The sequence below is a fragment of the Ahaetulla prasina genome, chromosome 2, assembly GCF_028640845.1.
Source record: "Ahaetulla prasina isolate Xishuangbanna chromosome 2, ASM2864084v1, whole genome shotgun sequence".
NCBI lineage: Eukaryota > Metazoa > Chordata > Lepidosauria > Squamata > Colubridae > Ahaetulla > Ahaetulla prasina.
This window is the reverse complement of record NC_080540.1, coordinates 8,710,308-8,728,991: the sequence shown is the minus strand read 5'-3', so window position 1 is coordinate 8,728,991 and position 18,684 is coordinate 8,710,308. Positions and strand designations below refer to the sequence as shown.

At 43.4% G+C, this 18,684-nt stretch overlaps 1 protein-coding gene across 8 annotated transcripts in view; it reads left to right on the top strand.

Annotated features, from left to right (window-relative positions):
• LOC131193112 (zinc finger protein 268-like) overlaps nt 1–11,102 on the top strand; it is a 33,575-nt gene extending 22,473 nt beyond the window's left edge. For 5 of the 8 annotated variants that reach the window (XM_058172963.1, XM_058172960.1, XM_058172958.1 and 2 more), the window contains one exon: nt 8,827–11,102. In XM_058172963.1, the coding sequence (XP_058028946.1) occupies nt 9,368–11,092 (1,725 nt within the window). In that variant the 5' untranslated portion in view covers nt 8,827–9,367 and the 3' untranslated portion in view covers nt 11,093–11,102. Of the gene's footprint in view, nt 1–5,480; nt 6,290–6,352; nt 6,380–8,826 lie in introns of those variants that run through there. The other 3 variants (XM_058172961.1, XM_058172959.1, XM_058172965.1) reach the window with 3 other exon arrangements.
• The last annotated feature ends 7,582 nt before the right edge of the window (nt 11,103–18,684 follow it).

Sequence of the window (18,684 nt, the reverse complement as noted above, 5' to 3'; positions counted from 1 at the left end):
TTAAAACCAGTATAAATTTAAAATCTAATCCAGTCCTGCGCAGATAAATAAATGTGTTTTAAGCTCGCGATGGAAGGTTCGGAGGTCCGGAAGTTGACGAAGTCCTGGGGGGGAGTTCGTTCCAGAGGGTGGGAGCCCCCACAGAGACGGTTCTTCCCCTGGGTGTCGCCAGACGGCACTGCCTAGCTGACGGCACCCTGAGGAGTCCCTCTTTGTGAGAGCGCACGGGTCGGTGAGAGGTATTCGGTAGCAGTAGGCGGTCTCGTAAGTAACCCGGCCCTATGCCATGGAGCGCTTTAAAGATGGTTACCAAAACCTTGAAGTGTACCCAGAAGGCCACAGGTAGCCAGTGCAGTCTGCGCAGGATAGGTGTCACACGGGAGCCATGAGGGGCTCCCTCTATCACCCGCGCAGTCGCATTCTGAACTAACTGAAGCCTCCGGATGCCCCTCAAGGGGAGCCCCATGTAGAGAGCATTGCAGTAATTCAGATGAAACGTCACGAGGGCGTGAGTGACCGTGCATAAGGCATCCCGGTCTAGAAAGGGGCGCAACTGGCGCACCAGGCGAACCTGGTAGAAAGCTCTCCTGGAGACGGCCGTCAAGTGATCTTCAAAAGACAGCCGTTCATCCAGGAGGACGCCCAAGTTGCGCACCCTCTCCATCGGGGCCAATGACTCGCCCCCAACAGTCAGCCGTGGACTCAGCTGACTGTACCGGGATGCCGGCATCCACAGCCACTCTGTCTTGGAGGGATTGAGCTTGAGCCTGTTTCTCCCCATCCAGACCCGTACGGCTTCCAAACACTGGGACAGCACTTCGATAACTTCGTTGGGGTGGCCCGGTGTGGAAAAGTACAGCTGGGTGTCATCAGCGTACAGCTGGTACCTCACACCGAAGCCACTGATGATCTCACCCAGCGGCTTCATATAGATGTTGAACAGAAGGGGCGAGAGAATCGACCCCTGCGGCACCCCACAAGTGAGGCGCCTCGGGGTCGACCTCTGCCCCCCTGTCAACACCGTCTGCGACCGGTCGGAGAGATAGGAGGAGAACCACCGATAAACGGTGCCTCCCACTCCCAATCCCTCCAACCGGCACAGCAGGATACCATGGTCGATGGTATCAAAAGCCGCTGAGAGGTCTAATAGGACCAGGGCAGAGGAACAACCCCTATCCCTGGCCCTCCAGAGATCATCCACCAACGCGACCAAAGCCGTCTCCGTGCTGTAACCGGGCCGGAAACCGGACTGGAACGGGTCTAGATAGACAGTTTCATCCAGGTGTAGGGGAAACTGATATGCCACATACTCTCTACAACCTTCGCCGCGAAGCGAAGGTTGGAGACCGGACGATAATTACCTAAAACAGCCGGATCCAGGGAAGGCTTCTTGAGGAGGGGCATCACTACCGCCTCTTTCAAGGCGGCCGGAAAGACTCCCTCCAACAAAGAAGCGCTCGTAATCGCCTGGAGCCAGCCTCATGTCACCTCCTGAGTGGCCAGCACCAACCAGGAGGGGCACGGGTCCAGTAAACACGTGGTGGCATTCAACCTACCCAACAACCTGTCCATGTCCTCGGGAGCCACAGGGTCGAACTCATCCCAAACAATGTCACCAAGACCACCCTCAGACGCCCCATCTGAATCGCCGCAATTTTGGTCCAGACCGTCCCAAAGCTGAACGATTTTATCGTATAGATAACCGTTAAACTCCTCAGCACGTTCCTGTAATGGGTCATCCCGCTCCCCCTGGTGAAGGAGGGAACGAGTCACCCGAAACAGGGCGGCTGGGCGGTTATCTACCGACGCAATGAGGGAGGAGGCGTAGCAATGCCTCGCTTCCCTCAGTGCCACTAGGTAGGTCCTAGTATAGGACCTAACTAGTGTCCGATCAGCCTCTGAACGGCTAGACCTCCAGGAACTCTCTAGGCGTCTTCTCCGGCGTTTCATCCCCCTCAGCTCCTCGGAGAACCAAGGAGCCGGTTGGGATCTACGCCGGGTCAGAGGCCGCAAAGGCACGAAACGGTCTAAAGCCCCAGCCGCAGCCCGTTCCCAGGCCGCGGCTAGTTCCTCGGCCGTGCCGTGAGCCAGACCCTCAGGTAGCGGACCAAGCTCCGTCCGGAACCTCTCCGGGTCCATCAGGCGCCTGGGACGGAACAAACGTAGTGGTTCCGTCTCCCTGCGGTGTTGAGTGGCGGTCAGAAAGTCCAGGCGAAGGAGAGAGTGATCTGACCATGACAAAGGTTCTGTGACTACATCTCTCAAGTCCAGATCCTTCAACCACTGACCAGAGATAAAAATCAGGTCCAGTGTGCCTCCCCCGATGTGAGTGGGGCCATCCACTACTTGAGTCAGGTCCAAGGCCGTCATGGAAGCCATGAACTCCCGAGCTGCTGTTGATGACGAACCGGAAGATGGCAAGTTAAAGTCCCCCATGACTAAAAGTCTGGGGGTCTCCACTGCCACCCCAGCAAGCACCTCCAGGAGCTCGGGCAGGGCAGCTGTCACGCAGCAAGGAGCCAGGTACGCGACCAGCAAGCCCATCTGACACCTATGACCCCATCTCACAAAGAGGGATTCACACCCGGCAATCTGAGGTACAGTGGTCTCCCTCGGCTCTAGACTCTCTTTAATAACAACCGCCACCCCCCCACCCCTACCCTAAGCCCTCGGCTGATGGAATGCGCGGAAGCCCGTCCTTTTCCTCCCCTCCTTTAAAATTAAAATCAATTTTCCTCATTTCTTCTAATTGCTGTTTATGTCCCACCACAAGCCTGTGTAAACAAGGCATTACGAACTCTAGCTGACCAAATCATGGAGGCTGAAGCCAAACACCCTGATTCACTGGCCATTGTTTTGGGAGATCTAAACAAGGCAAACTTAAGGAAAGAACTACCAAAATACTTTCAGCATGTCGATTGTCCCACCAGAGGCAAGAATACTCTAGACCACTGCTACACAACACTAAAAGATGCCTATCGGTCTTTACCACGTGCAGCTGTAGGACACTCTGATCATTGCATGATTCACCTTGTACCTGCTTACAGGCAAAGACTTAAAGCCATAAAACCAATAATTAAATCAGTGAAAACCTGGACGGAGGAATCAGAATTAAAGCTACAGGCATGTTTTGACTGCACTGATTGGAATATTTTTAAAGATACCTCTGCAGACCTGGATGAACTCACAGATACTGTAACATCATATGTCAGCTTCTGTGAAGACCTATGTGTACCTACAAGGAACTTGCGAATACACAGTAACAACAAACCTTGGTTTACACCTAAACTTAAGCAGCTACGACATTCCAAAGAGGAAGCCTACAGAAAAGGTGATAAAATGCTGTACAATCACTGAAATGCACTAACAAGGGAGATAAGAGCAGCAAAAAGAAGCTACTCTGAAAAGCTAAAGAATCAGTTTTCAGCAAATGAACCAGCAAACATGTGGAAAACTCTTAAAAATACCACCAGGTATGGCAAACCTCCTTCCCAGGCTGAAGGTAATCAACAACTGGCAGATGACCTGAATGAGTTTTACTGCAGGTTTGAAAGGCAACTGCAGCCACCTATCTCCACAACCCCCATCTCAGACACACCAACAACAGCCAAGCCTCCTACAACTGACGCCAACCCATTGGGTTCACAACCCCTAGTGATCACAGAAAAGGAAGTGCAGGACCTATTTCACAGACAAAAACCAGGAAAAGCTCCAGGCCCAGACAAGATAACTCCTTCTTGCTTAAAAGTCTGTGCTGACCAATTGGCCCCCATCTTCACCCATATTTTCAATAAATCACTAGAGATGTGTTATGTTCCTTCTTGCTTCAAACGCTCTACCATCATCCCAGTGCCGAAGAAGCCCACCATCAAGGAACTGAATGACTACAGACCAGTTGCTTTAACATCTGTCGTCATGAAAACCTTTGAAAGGCTAGTGCTTTCCTACCTGAAAACCATCACGGATCCGCTGTTAGACCCCTTGCAATTTGCATACCGAGCAAATAGATCAACAGATGACGCTGTTAATATGGCTCTGCACTACATCCTACAACATCTTGAGTCTCCAAAGACCTATGCAAGGGTCCTTTTTGTAGACTTTAGTTCAGCATTCAATACCATCATTCCAGACATTCTTCTAACTAAGCTAAACCAGCTACAGGTACCGGAACAGACTTGTAAGTGGATCACAAGCTTCCTAACAAACAGGAAGCAGCAGGTGAAGCTAAGCAAGATCACATCAAATACCTGTAAAATTAACACAGGGGCCCCCCAAGGCTGTGTGCTCTCCCCACTTCTCTTCTCTCTGTATATCAATGACTGCATCTCCAATGATCCATCTGTTAAGCTACTGAAGTTCGCAGATGACACAACAGTGATTGGTCTCATTCGAGACAATGACGAATCCGCATATAGACAAGAGGTCGAATGACTAGCCTTGTGGTGCAACCAAAAAAATCTGGAACTGAACACACTCAAAACCGTAGAAATGGTGGTAGACTTTAGGAGAAACCCTTCCATACTTCCAGCTCTCACAATACTTGACAACACAATATCAACAGTAGAAACCTTCAAATTTCTGGGTTCTATCATATCGCAAGATCTCAAATGGACAGCTAACATCAAAAACATCATTAAAAAAGGACAACAAAGAATGTTCTTTCTGCGCCAACTCAGTAAGCTCAAACTGCCCAAGGAGCTGCTGATCCAGCTCTACAGAGGAATTATTGAGTCTGTCATTTGCACCTCTATAACTGTCTGGTTCGGTTCTGCAACCCAACAAGAAAAACACAGACTTCAGAGGATAATTAGAACTGCAGTAAAAATAATTGCTACCAACCTGCCTTCCATTGAGGACCTGTATACTGCACGAATCAAGAAGAGGGCCGTGAAAATATTTGCAGATCCCTCGCATCCTGGACATAAACTGTTTCAACTCCTACCCTCAAAACGACGCTATAGAGCACTGCACACCAGAACAACTAGACACAAGAACAGTTTTTTCCCGAAGGCCATCACTCTGCTAAACAAATAATTCCCTCAACACTGTCAGACTATTTACTGAATCTGCACTACTATTAATCGTTTCATAGTTCCCATCACCAATCTCTTTCCACTTATGACTGTATGACTATAACTTGTTGCTGGCAATCCTTATGATTTATATTGATATATTGATCATCAATTGTGTTGTAAATGTTGTACCTTGATGAACGTATCTTTTCTTTTATGTACACTGAGAGCATATGCACCAAGACAAATTCCTTGTGTGTCCAATCACACTTGGCCAATAAAATTCTATTCTATTCTATTCTAAACTAGATAGGAGCATCATCAGGTAAATCAACACAGCAGGAACATCATGAAGTAAATTACAGACAACACACTCTGAGGAAAAAAGGCGGGAAACAAGGAAACTCCCCCTTTACACTCACAGCAACCAATCTCATCTCAGATTGCCTCAGGCAGCTCTCTTCAACCAATTCCCTATAACTGTGTATTCTTACTCATTGTCTAACTAACCCTTCACAGCTATTAATTTAAATATTTTAACAAGCTGGCTCCCCTGGAGCATCTGGCCTGATGCTGCTGCAATGTCCTAAATCCTTGGGAGCCGCATTAAATCAATCATAACAAGATTAGAGATGTAGAGAGGCATTGATCTCACCCCCTAGCAAAAGCTTGTTCTGTAATTCTGTAAAACCTCCATGAACATTTAGGGCTCAGCACCTAAATAGCATCACATTTCACTGTTTCACTTGGCTCAAAAGTCAGTACCTAGAAATTTTTAAAAAATGACTTGATGGCATTTAATCAGTGGAAACATCTTGCAAGGGCCTTAGGTAATATGGGACAAATAAATATGTTTTTCTGTCACTATCAGGAGATGGCGGTCAGGTAGGCAACATCCGTGGCTGAAAACCCCATAATACAATGGGGGGTGTTTGTGTGCCTGTGATTGAATTTAAGGAGTTAAAACCATAGAGTACTGTATTGCTAGAAAGGATGTGAGAAGAGAACCACAGAGGAATTTCCTCTACCAGATCACTTGGTGTGCAGAGCGGCTTTTGTGCTCTTTCCATAGTTGAAGCAGGAGCTGGTAGGTGGGGCAGGTGGGAGGAGAGTCCGGGAGAGAGTCGGGCTGTTCGGTTCCCTCCACGGCCTGGAAGCAGAGAAGCAACTGGGCTGAAGCAGGTCAGCTGCTGCTGCTGCTGCAGGTTCCTTCCCTCCCCAAATGGAAGCCCACTGGGGCTGCAGGCTGTGAAACTGGTGGCTGCAATTTTCTGCTGGTGGGAAGATTGAAAAAATCTCTTTTAAATTAAAGTTGATTCTTTGGGACTGTCTTCACTCCGGAGGTTGTAGCTGCTCCATCACTGGAGGTTTGTAACAGGGCTGGAAGAGGTCTTCTAGTCCAACCCCCTTCTCAAACAGGAGACCCAGTACCACTTCAGACAAATGGTTGTCCAGTCTTTTCTTAAAACCTTCCAGTGATGGAGCCCCCACAACCTCTGGAGGCAGGTTAATTATTCTCACTGTTAGGAAGTTTCTCCTTGGTTCTAGGTTGCTTTTCTCCTTGATTAGTTTTCATCCATTGCTTCTTGTTTTGCTTTCCCTCAAGTATTGGAACACTGCTATTACGTCACACGTAGTTCTTCTTAGCCAGTTCTTACAACCATTCTTTATATGTTTTGGCCTCCTGACCCCTAATAATCTTTGTTGCTTTTTTGCTGAACTCTTTCCAGAGTCTCAACATTTTTTTATGTGACCAAACCTGGAGTCAATATTCTAAGTGAGGTCTTGCTCTTTATAAAATGGAACTAGTACTTCAGGTGCTCTTGATTCTATCCCTCTGTTAATGCAGCCTAGGATTCCCTCATCTCAACTGAAGAGTACTGGGCCTAAAACAGAAACTTGGGGTACTCCACTAATTACTTCCCTCCATATAGATGTAGTTCCTTTAAGGAATACACTTTGAGGTCGGTTTGTCAGCCAGTTATGAATCCATCTGTGTGGATGAATGTGTCTGTCACACATTTTCTAGGTTATGGACAACTTTTTCAAATGCCTTACTGAAATCCAAATATAGCATATCCACAGCATTTCCCTGGTCCGCTAATTTAGTTACTTTGTCAAAGAATGAAATGAGATTGTTTGGCATGATCGGTTTTTGACAAACTCATGTTGGTTTCTAGTTATAACTTTGCTTGTTTCTAGGTATTTACAAATCTGTTGTTTGATTATCTTTTCCACAATCTTCCCAGTATTGATGTCAGGCTGATTGGTGTGTAGTTTTGCGGATCCCTTTCCCTCCCCCCACCCTTTTTTTGAACATGGGAACCACATCAACTCTTTTCCAGTCCACAGGTAGTTTCTTGGTGCTCAAAGATCTTTGAAAGATCCAATTCAATGGGTCTGAGATCATGTCTGCCAGCTCCTTCAGAATTCTGGGATATAATCAATCTGGTCCTGGTGGTTAGAATTCTTAAGAGAGTGGACAGGTGTTCTCTTACCATTTTCTTGCCTATTTTAATCTTTTATTCCTAGTCTGTCTTTTATGGGTTCTGTTTTTGGTAGATTGGGCTAGTTTTTGTTTTTGTGTGAAGTCAGATGGAATGGTATGGGGTCTCCAGCCTGAGCAGGGGATTGGACTAGAAGACATCCAAGGTCCCTTCAAACTCTGTTATTTTATTGTGGACTTGCTGTTTTTATGGCAATAATATTGTACTGATCTGGCACTGGTCTTTTCTGGGATTTTTTATTTCCATGTATCGCCAACAAGCACAAGTATTTCCTATTGGTGCCCCATCCGTGTATCAGCCAGGTTCAAGTGTTCTCAACCAAGCACTTTTTTAAAAAATAGCTATTGAGAACCATTTGGGAATGTTCAGTTGTATACGCAGTCCTCACTTACCACTTCTTCCCTGAGCATTCAAAGTTACTATGGCCCCGTAAAAGAAGAAGTAAACCTGATCCACTAATTTGTGGTCATTGTAGCACTTGTTCATTGACCACAAGTCAGAAGTTCCTGTGGGTATGAAGATGCAGAAAAAGGAGATGCACCAATTTGGGTACTACCCACTGGTGCAAATATATGGTGGTTTCAACATCCCACACTCATGATCCCCATTTGTGGTCTTCCCAGCTAAAGCAAAATCAGTGGGTATATTCTGGCAGGAAATTAAACTTTCCAGTCATATGAAATTGCCTTTTACAACCCACAATAATTAGCTTAAAAACTATAGAAGAACAGATGTAAGTTGGCACTGACATCATGCTTAGCGATTGGGCTTTTTAGTGACATGGATGCCAGTTCCAATTGTGGCTGGTGAGGACTGCTTGAATTGGGATGTCACCAGAGTGTTTGTGGACAGTGTTTTATGGCTTTATTTGGTGCTGAGGACTTCCATGGGGAAAACTGGTACCTCAAATCTTGCAGAGATTTTAGGCATCATTTCATCAGTTAAAGCCCCCACATGTCTAATGTTAGCTCAGAAGGTTTGACTGTAACCATTTTGGGACATTTGGTCAGGCATAGATTTTCTCCATTTATACATGTGTGGGTGTATCTCTTTTTACCTCTGTATGCATATGTCTGCAATTATATAATCTATGCCCAGCAGTTCCAGATATAGTTGATGATAACCCTTTGCACTGCTAAAAATATGATCCAAATCAAGGAGAATTTTATGATTGATTAATGTAAGAGGTACATGAGTTGCATTCTGACATGTTTGCTTTTTTGTTCTAATGTATACTTTTTTCCTTTTTCTCACATCTTCTGCAACCATTTTATAATTAACATTACATTTTTCTTTCAATCCTATAGACAAAGAGGATGACAAAAAGAGCATTCTAGACAACTGAGAATAACAAGCAACTTTGAAAATGATCCACCAATCAAACTATTTTTCATTTCCTTCAAAAAACCACACAATTCTCCCGGCAGCTGATAGACAAAAGAGAGAAAATCAAATTAGATTCTGAGCTGGAAAAAGTAGATTATGTGGAAGGATACATTACATAAAAAGTCAAGGGAGATTATTTTTTCATTCAGAAAAAAAGGGATCTCTCTGGAAGTCAGTGGGAGGAAAAGGTCAATTGGAAAGCCACGTAGAGCAGACAGTGATGCAGGCCTTGATCTGGGAGGAAAAAAAACAGCTTGAATCAAAGCAGCATTAAACAAGGGATCCTCCATATTTTTAACCTCCTCAGGATTATCAGTTGTTGAAAAACTCCATAGATATGCCTATTTTGGGAAAGATACAACTTGCAAATCACAGCTGATTATGCATGAAAGGAACCACACAAGAGAAAAACCATACAATCACTCTGACTGAGGCAAACCCTTTGGTCAAAACAGCTCTGTTATGGTTCATGGAAGGACCCACAGAGGAGAGAAGTCCTACAACTGCTTGAAATGTGGTAAACGCTTTAGTGAGCATGGCAAATTGATGATACACCAGAGGACTCACACAGGAGAGAAAACATTTGACTGTCCTGCCTGTGGGAAAAGTTTCAGTAGAAATTGCCACCTTGTGAAACACCAGAGGACTCACACAGGAGAGAAACCCTTTGAATGCCCTATCTGTGGGAAAAGTTTCAGTCAAACCTCTAACCTGGTAAATCACCAGAGGACACACACAGGAGAAAAACCCTTTGAATGTCCTGATTGTAGGAAAAGTTTCAGTGAGAATTCCAACCTGGTGATACACCAGAGGACTCACACAGGAGAGAAACCCTTTAAATGTGCTATTTGTGGGAAAAGCTTCAGTCACAGTTCCAGCTTGGTGATACACCAGAGGACTCACACAGGAGAAAAACCCTTTGAATGTCGTGATTGTGGGAAAAGTTTCGGTCAGAATTCCCACCTGGTGAAACACCAGAGGACTCACACCGGAGAAAAACCCTTTGAATGTTCAGATTGTGGGAAAAGTTTCAGTCAGAATTCCAACCTGGTGAAACACCAGAGGACTCACACAGGAGAGAAAACATTTGAATGTCCTGATTGTGGGAAAAGTTTCATTACTAATTCCCACCTTGTGAGACACCAGAGGACTCACACAGGAGAGAAACCCTTTGAATGTCCTGATTGTGGGAAAAGTTTCAGTCAGAATTCCAACCTGGTGAAACACCAGAGGACTCACACAAGAGAGAAACCCTTTGAATGTCCTGATTATGGGAAAAGTTTCAGTAAGAATTCCAACCTTGTGAAACACCAGAGGATTCACACAGGAGAAAAACCATTTGAATGTCCTGATTGTAGGAAAAGTTTCAGTGAGAATTCCAACCTGGTGAAACACCAGAGGACTCACACAAGAGAGAAATCCTTTAAATGTGCTATTTGTGGGAAAAGCTTCAGTCACAGTTCCAGCTTGGTGATACACCAGAGGACTCACACAGGAGAAAAACCCTTTGAATGTCCTGATTGTGGGAAAAGTTTCAGTCAGAATTCCCACCTGGTGAAACACCAGAGGACTCACACAGGAGAAAAACCCTTTGAATGTCCTGATTGTGGGAAAAGTTTCAGTCAGAATTCCAACCTGGTGCAACACCAGAGGACTCACACAGGAGAGAAACCCTTTGAATGCCCTATCTGTGGGGAATGTTTCAGTCAAACTTCTAGCCTGGTAAATCACCATAGGACACACACAGGAGAAAAACCCTTTGAATGTCCTGATTGTGGGAAAAGTTTCAGTCAGAATTCCTACCTTGTGATACACCAGAGGACTCACACAGGAGAGAAACCCTTTGAATGTCATGATTGTGGGAAAAGTTTCAGTCAAAACTCTAGCCTGATAAATCACCAGAGGACACATACAGGAGAAAAACCCTTTGAATGTCCTGATTGTGGGAAAAGTTTCATTACTAATTTCCAACTTGTGAGACACCAGAGGACTCACACAGGAGAGAAACCCTTTGAATGCCCTATCTGTGGGAAAAGTTTCAGTCAAAACTATAACCTGGTAAATCACCAGAGGACACACACAGGAGAAAAACCCTTTGAATGTCCAGATTGTGGGAAAAGTTTCAGTAAGAATTCCAACCTGGTGAAACACCAGAGGACTCACACAGGAGAGAAACCCTTTGAATGACCTGTTTGTAGGGAAAGTGTCAGGCTGCCTCTGATTATATCTAGGAAAGAATACACCTTGACTTCATTTGCAAATAAAGAAAAGTACTTTTACTAGATACATCCGGACTGCAGCAGTATAAAGTTGGATCTGAGACAAAATATGGCTAACATTCCATATCCCCCCTGTTACTCCCTCCTCTCCCCCAAGAGGTCATCAGGTCTGGTCCAATGCCAGCTCCTTCTCGGGGCCCCGTGGTAATCTTCTTCCGCAGGTCTCTTGCTGTCAATCATATCAGGAATGCAATGTCCGTTGAAAGTTCGCGCTCTAGCATTCCTGTTGAATTCAAAGCATCAATCTCCCCTCCCTCCTTAATTATGTCAGACCGACACTCTTAAAGGGCCCTCTCTACTTAACCTGAATCCAAGCGCTATTTACCTTACACATAAAACCCCATGCAATCTAACAACTGAATATAAAGAGTACAAAAAGATGTGAGGATTGGAGTGGAGGCTGACATTCAGCCCTCCTTCAATAAGGACGTCAGTCCTAGAAAGAAAAAGAGAAAAGTTAGGGTTTGTCAGGAAATTTTTTATAGAATTGTGCTATCTTTTCTGAAGCATGAACATCTTCCTTGTTCACCCATTCAGTTTGGGACAAAGGGAAGTGCTTCCAAGCAATAAGATATTGAATTTTATTTCTATGTTTTCTTGAATCCAAGATTTCTTTTACTTCAAAATGTTGTTCGCCCTCTATGAGAATTGGTATAGGAGGGGGTGTATGGTTCGTACGGAAAGTAGACGTGTGTTCTGGTTTCAGCAAGCTCACATGGAAAACGGGGTGAATTCTTCTAAGTGTTTTTGGTAATTCTAGCTGTACAGTCACGGGGTTGATGAGTTTCACTATGGGGAAAGGTCCCACATACTTAGGTCCCAGTTTTTTAGATTTTTGAGTGGTTTGTAAATATTTGGTGGAGAGATAAACTCTATCTCCAACTTGGTATTTGTTCTCAGGGGATCTTATTTTATAGTTTTCTAGGCGTTTTTAGCGCTTCCCGATTTTTGTGATCAGTCCAAACTTCAAAAGGATGATTAGAACCTTCTAAGAATTGTCTCCCTGTGCGAAGAGCCCAATGAACTGCAAATGCTTCTTTCTCCCAAATAGCCCACCTTCTTTCAGTTTCAGTCAATTTTCGAGAAGTGAAAGCACAAGGTTGTAGTTTACCATCGGCATTGTTTTGGAGCAAAACGGCTCCGACCGCTACATCACTAGCATCTGCTTGTACCACAAAAGGAACATCCATGTCGGGGTGTTTTAAAATAGGTTCAGCAGCAAATAGTTGTTTCAATTTTTCAAACGCTGCTTGACATTCCATTGACCATTCGAGAGGTAATGATGGTTTGGGTTTTGTATCTCCTTTAGTTTTTAAGAGGTTGGTGATTGGCAAAGCAATTTGAGCAAAGGAGGGGATGAATTGACAATAAAAGTTCGCAAATCCCAAGAAACTTGGCAGCTGTTTGCGTGTGTGTGGGGGGGCCCATTCCAAGACAGCTTTCACTTTCTCTTGGTCCATTTTTAATCCATCCGCCGATATGCGGTACCCTAAGTAATCTATTTTTGTTTGATGGAAATCACATTTGGATAGCTTGCAATAAAGTTCTGCAGATAATAACTTTTTGAGGACTGCTCTTACTAGTTTAATATGTTCTTCCATTGTTTCTGTATAGATAAGTATATTGTCAAGGTAGACAAGAACCCCTTTAAACAAATGTTGATGGAGTATTTCATTTATTAGTTGCATGAAAACTGCGGGCATCCCCTGCAGTCCAAACGGCAGTACTCGAAACTGGAAGCATCCTAGAGGGCAGTTGAAAGCGGTTTTCCATTCATCCCCCTCCTTTATACGAACTCTTTAGTAAGCCTCTCGTAGGTCTGATTTGGTGAAAAACTTTCCTTTCACTAGATGCGCTAACATATCTTTCATGAGCGGCATGGGGTATACGTTTTCGGCGCATATCGCGTTAAGGTTTCTATAGTCAACAATAAGACGAAAAGAGCCATCTTTCTTTTCTCGGAACATCACTGGTGCGGCCACACGAGGCCTAGCCGGTTGGATAAACCCCCACTCTAAGTTTTTGTCTATAAATTTACATAGCTCCCCCAATTCTTTTTGGGTCATGGGATAAGCTTTTGGTTTTGGAAGATTTACCCCTGGAAGTATGTTTATTGCGCAGTCAGTAGGCCTATGGGGAGGTAAAACATCTGATGCTTTCTCACTAAAGACTTCTCGCAAGTCCCAGTATTCCTTAGGTATCCTCTCCTCCCCTTCTATCCGTTCTGTCATTGCCTCAGGATTAGACTTGTAGGTGGAGAGAATAGGAAAGTGGAAAATGGCTAACTACCTGTTTGTGGTGACCTCAAGACACAACTATTATGGGTTGCATTTTATAACGGCCGTTCAGTGAGACTGCTTTCCTTAACTACATGCATCCTACTGCTCTCCGTGATGCAGCCATTAATTGAATGTGTGAATCGCTAAGCGGAACACTGGCTACCTCAGGGCTGGGGAAAACTCTTGGAGGCATAGAGCATGGCCTGGCTTGCCTGCCACAGACATCCCTTGGCTGTCAGCTTTGGAAGCCATACTAGGCCTGAAGCTTCCGTGCTGCCACTTTCTCATGTGTGGGAAAGTAGGAGGGGGGATTTAATAGAGGGGCCCATTAGACATAATAACATTCTTCCTGCCGGTCAAGGTCAGGCCAGTCCTGTATCTGGGATGGTGATTGGAGCATGTGATCGGCAGAGGAGTCGGGTGTTTTGGGGGATTTTGATTTACTGAGGGGAAACCCAGATCTCTCAGATTCGGATTTTCCCAGATGTGCCAGTTTACCTATCCTAGTAAAAGAACTTTGAAAGATGCATGCTTTGGAGTTTTCACTTGGCGAGAGAGTTTTCTGGAACGCTGACCTCGGCCTTCCTCCAAGACGCTCTGTGTTCTATTTCCTAATCTTGTGTCCCATCGGTTCTTCACTCTTCCACACAGTCCCCCCAATCCTTTCACTTACCCTGCCACAAGGTCCCCACCTGTTTTTTTTCCACTCCTACTGGGTCTCTGTAATCCTTATCCCTGGTTCCCACCCCATCAGACCTCACACTCTCCACCTCCTTACCTTTTGAAGATCTCTGAGCCTCATGTTGCAGAAGAAGTGGGGGACACGCATCCTTGGATCTCATGACTGTGTCCTGGAAACAGCCACTCTTTTCAGTGGGCCCTGAAGTTGTCCCTGGGCCATGCAGTGGACTTTGGGAAGTGACTGCTGTAGTCCGCCAGCAGCTTGCAGAGCTGGCAACGAGTCAGACAGCGATGAGGCTGAGGAAGAACATAAGCCAGTCCTGGAGGCTGAGGAAGGCCCGGATGAGGACTCTGCATCAGAGGCAGAGGCCAGGGCCAGGGCCATCGGGGACTGGGGTGCGGACTCCGGAGCCTCCAGAGGCTGACAGTAGTGAGGCAGAGGAACAGGAGGAGCCGGTTCCTAATGCACGCATGAGAAGAGCTGCCAGAAGGCAAGAGCAGTTCAAGCAAAGAGGACGACTCGGGAGTAGGGCCAAGAGATGATTGGCCCCTCCCATAAGGTTTAAAGACCAGCAATGGCATTTGGGAAACATTGATAGCCTTGCTCCTTGTCTTGCTGCATTTATTTGTTGTCGGCGTCTTCTGCTTTTGAACTTTTGCCAAGAAAAGCCTTTGGTAATTTGCCTAATTACACTAAGACTGAAGAATTGTGTTACAAAGAATTTGCTTTGATTTAGTTTGAACTACGCTGAGAATGAGTTAATTCTCACCTATTCTAATAAAGTCTGTTTGTTTTTGAACTGATTGCATTTACTACTATCTACTTGAGCTGGGTCACAACAGTGGCTGTTGTTTTACCACACTGTCACACAGAAGAGTAACAAATCTGTTTTGCTACCTTAACATGAGGGGGGAAATGTACAGTATTGAAAATGTTTTTAAAAATGGATTACATAACAATTATCAGTAGCTTTTGACATGTAAAAAATGGGTATTGTCAGTGTTGCTATGAATGTTAGGGCAAGGCAAGACGCTCAGAGTTGTCTCAGACTGTGAGATAAGCAGTGATTAAGTTTAATAATAAATGCATTTAATTATGAAAAGGTAATGTAAAGCTCATTTCCCAATTCTTGCTCAGTGATGAGGACTCCACAGATACAGTGGGTTTCTAACACACTACAATTATTAACTTGTAATCTCTCTCTTGTGCATTCCACATTTCTATGACCAATCTGCCTTCCTCAGCTTCCCTTCCCTCCTCATTATAAATTTAGAATTTCAGTGTCAAGTCATATTTCAGCCCATGCACTCAGTGACTCTGATGATGTAGGCTGCAGTTAGGTTTCCGCCTCTAAATTTACTTGTTGCATTGCTATCTGCTCCAGTCCTAAATTCCATGAAAGAATGACATTTCATTAGGCACAGTTGAATTAGAACGGCTAAACTGGATCTGTTTTGATGGGCATACTTCTCAGATTCAAGGATGGTCTTCTCCATCATTGCCAGTCTGAGTGATAGAAAGTAGGACATTTGAAACTGGACAACTAAGCTATGGTTTCCCTTTTAACTTTACAACCTCTAAAGCAGCCATTGGTTGTGCCAGTGGATTTGTAGGCTTTTGAAAATCATACCATTACAGAGGATCTATCTGGCTTCCTTGATGACTCTCCGCATTATGAATCAGATTCAACAGACATTGTGAAATAGAATAGAATAGAATAGAATAGAATAGAATAGAATAGAATAGAATAGAATAGAATAGGATTTTTTATTGGCCAAGTGTGATTGGACACACAAGGAATTTGTCTTGGTGCATATGCTCTCAGTGTACCTAAAAGAAAAGATACGTTCATCAAGGTACAACATTTACAACACAATTGATGGTCAATATATCAATATAAATCATAAGGATTGCCAGCAACAAAGTTACAGTGAAAGTTGAGGTCCCCATGACAAAGACAGTGAGCAGACACAAGTGCTTTGAAAAGACCAAATGGGAAGGTATGGAAAGAAATGGAGAGTTGGAAGAAGTTACAACTATCCCTGTTGGGAAGAATAGCGGCTATAAAAATGAATGTTTTGCCCAGATTTCTATTTTTGTTTCAAATGATACCGGTGCTTAAGAATGACATCAAATTACAGGAATGGCAAAAGGGGGTTAATGACTTTGTATGGATGGGCAAAAAGCCAAGAATAAAATTAAAAATAATGCAGGATATAAGGGAAAGGGGGGGTCTTAAAATGCCTAATTTAAAATTGTATTATGAAGCAGTTGTCTTATCATTAATTACTGATTGGATTAATTTGACTGAGGAAAGAGTTTTGAATATAGAAGGTTATGGTTTGTTATATGGGTGGCATGCCTATTTATTATATGATAAGAAAGTAGATAAAATATTTAAAAATAATATAATTAGAAATGCATTATTGAGGGTCTGGAGGAAATATCAATATAAATTAGATGGAAAGATTCCAATATGGGCAATCCTGAGACACATGATAGAAAATATAAATATATATCAAAAGATGGAGGTAGTTACCTATAAAGAACTTCTTTGTATGGAAAAGGGGGAATTACAATTAAAATCCAGAGAAAAGATGGGGGAAGAAGGGAAAAATTATACATGGTTCCAATATGGACAATTACAAGCTAGATGGAAATTAGATCAAAAAATAGGTGTTAAGCAAACTGAGGATAATTTGTTAAAACAAATGAGAGATCAAGGCCAACAGCATATTAAGAGGTTGTATAGTGTATTAGTAGAAATAGACTCAGAGACTGAACTGGTTAAGGATTGTATGATTAAGTGGGCACAAAATTTTCAGCAACCGATAATGTTGGAAACTTGGGAAAGAATTTGGGTGAGGAATGTGAAATTTACACAAGCGCAAAATATGAGAGAAAATTTTTATAAGATGTTTTATAGATGGCATTTAGACCCCAAAAAGTTGTCATGTATGTATTCTAATGTACAGGCTAAATGTTGGAGATGCGATTGTGAAGATGCCACTTATTACCATATATGGTGGACTTGTAAAAAAGTTAAAGCATTTTGGATTAAAGTATGGTGGATTATGCAGAATATTTTGAAAAAGAAGATTAAGTTTACCCCGCAGTTCTTTTTACTAGGAATAATTATGGATTGTACAGCTATAGAGACTAAATTGATTTTGAACTTAATAACAGCCGCAAGACTTTTGATTGCTCAATATTGGAAGAAAGAAGAATTACCTACATTTGAAGAATGGACACTTAAAGTATCAAATATGGCAGAAATGGCAAAAATCTCTGCTTATTTGAAAGACTATACGCAAGAAAAATATATGTTAGAATGGAAAATGTGGATTGATTATATTCAAAATAAGTATCAGATAAAAAATATCGAATAGCATATGAATAAATTTAGGAAATATTTTGTATTAGATATATTTTTGAAGGAGAGGGGAATTGAGAGTGTGATTAAGTGTGGAGACTAGAGATTATAATTTAGGAATTATTTTAGATTATGATTGTTAGTTTTGATACCCTGCATTTTGTTCTGGGAAGTCGGGGTGGGGGCGGGGGTATGGGGAGGGAATTGGGGGTTGAGGCTTGAGATGGAGTGATGGTTAATGTACAGGGATTATTGAAGATGTATAAATATAATTAATGTAGGGTCGGGTCTGCCCAGTTACCATTTAGAACGGTGAGGAGGAGAAAAGAGAGAGTAGGAGGTAGGAAAGAGGAGAAGAGGAAGGAAGAGGGGTAGAAGAGGAGAAGGAAGGTATAGGGTGGAGGAGGAGGATGTAGATAAGAGAAGGAGAGGAAGGTTTGGAAAGAAGGCAGAAGAAGGTAGAAGAGGGAAGAGAGTTAAAAAGGGGGGTGGTGACTGGGCAAGCCCGACTAATTGTATATAATTGTACATTGGATGATTTGATATGAATGTAAAAATAAAACTTTTTTTATATAAAAAAAAGAAAAGACCAAATGGGGATGAATTTCTTTAACATAAGAAGAACTTGGCTGATCAGTTTGAAAGCTGGTCCTGAGTGTGGCACTCATTTGGAGATTCCTGTGACCTCCTCTTGGTTTTTCTGGGCTCCATGCCGCCTGATTTTATGCCTTCTTTTAAAAGTTTGGGAATTTCACAACTTATTTAATTAAAGTAAACTTCTGTTTCTCTTTCCACTAATGCTTCTGGAGAAATAGAAATGATGGGCAACTGTAACTGAAGCCAGAATGGGTTTGCTAAAAATATATGATGCCAGACAAACAAAACAGATTGCCATTTTTGATTAACTAAATTAGTGGATCTGTGAAATGTTGTAAAGATAGTATACTTGGACTTCAGCAAGACATTTGACAAGATGGACCACAGATGTGCCTATTATGGGAAAAGCACAGATTGTAGATCACAGCTGATTATGCATGAGAGGATCCACACTGGAGAAAAACCATATCAATGCTCCCAGTGCAGCAAAAGCTTTGGTCGGAACAGCTCCCTGGTTGTTCATGAAAGGACTACTCACACCAGAGGGGACCCCTACCAGAGCTCCCAAT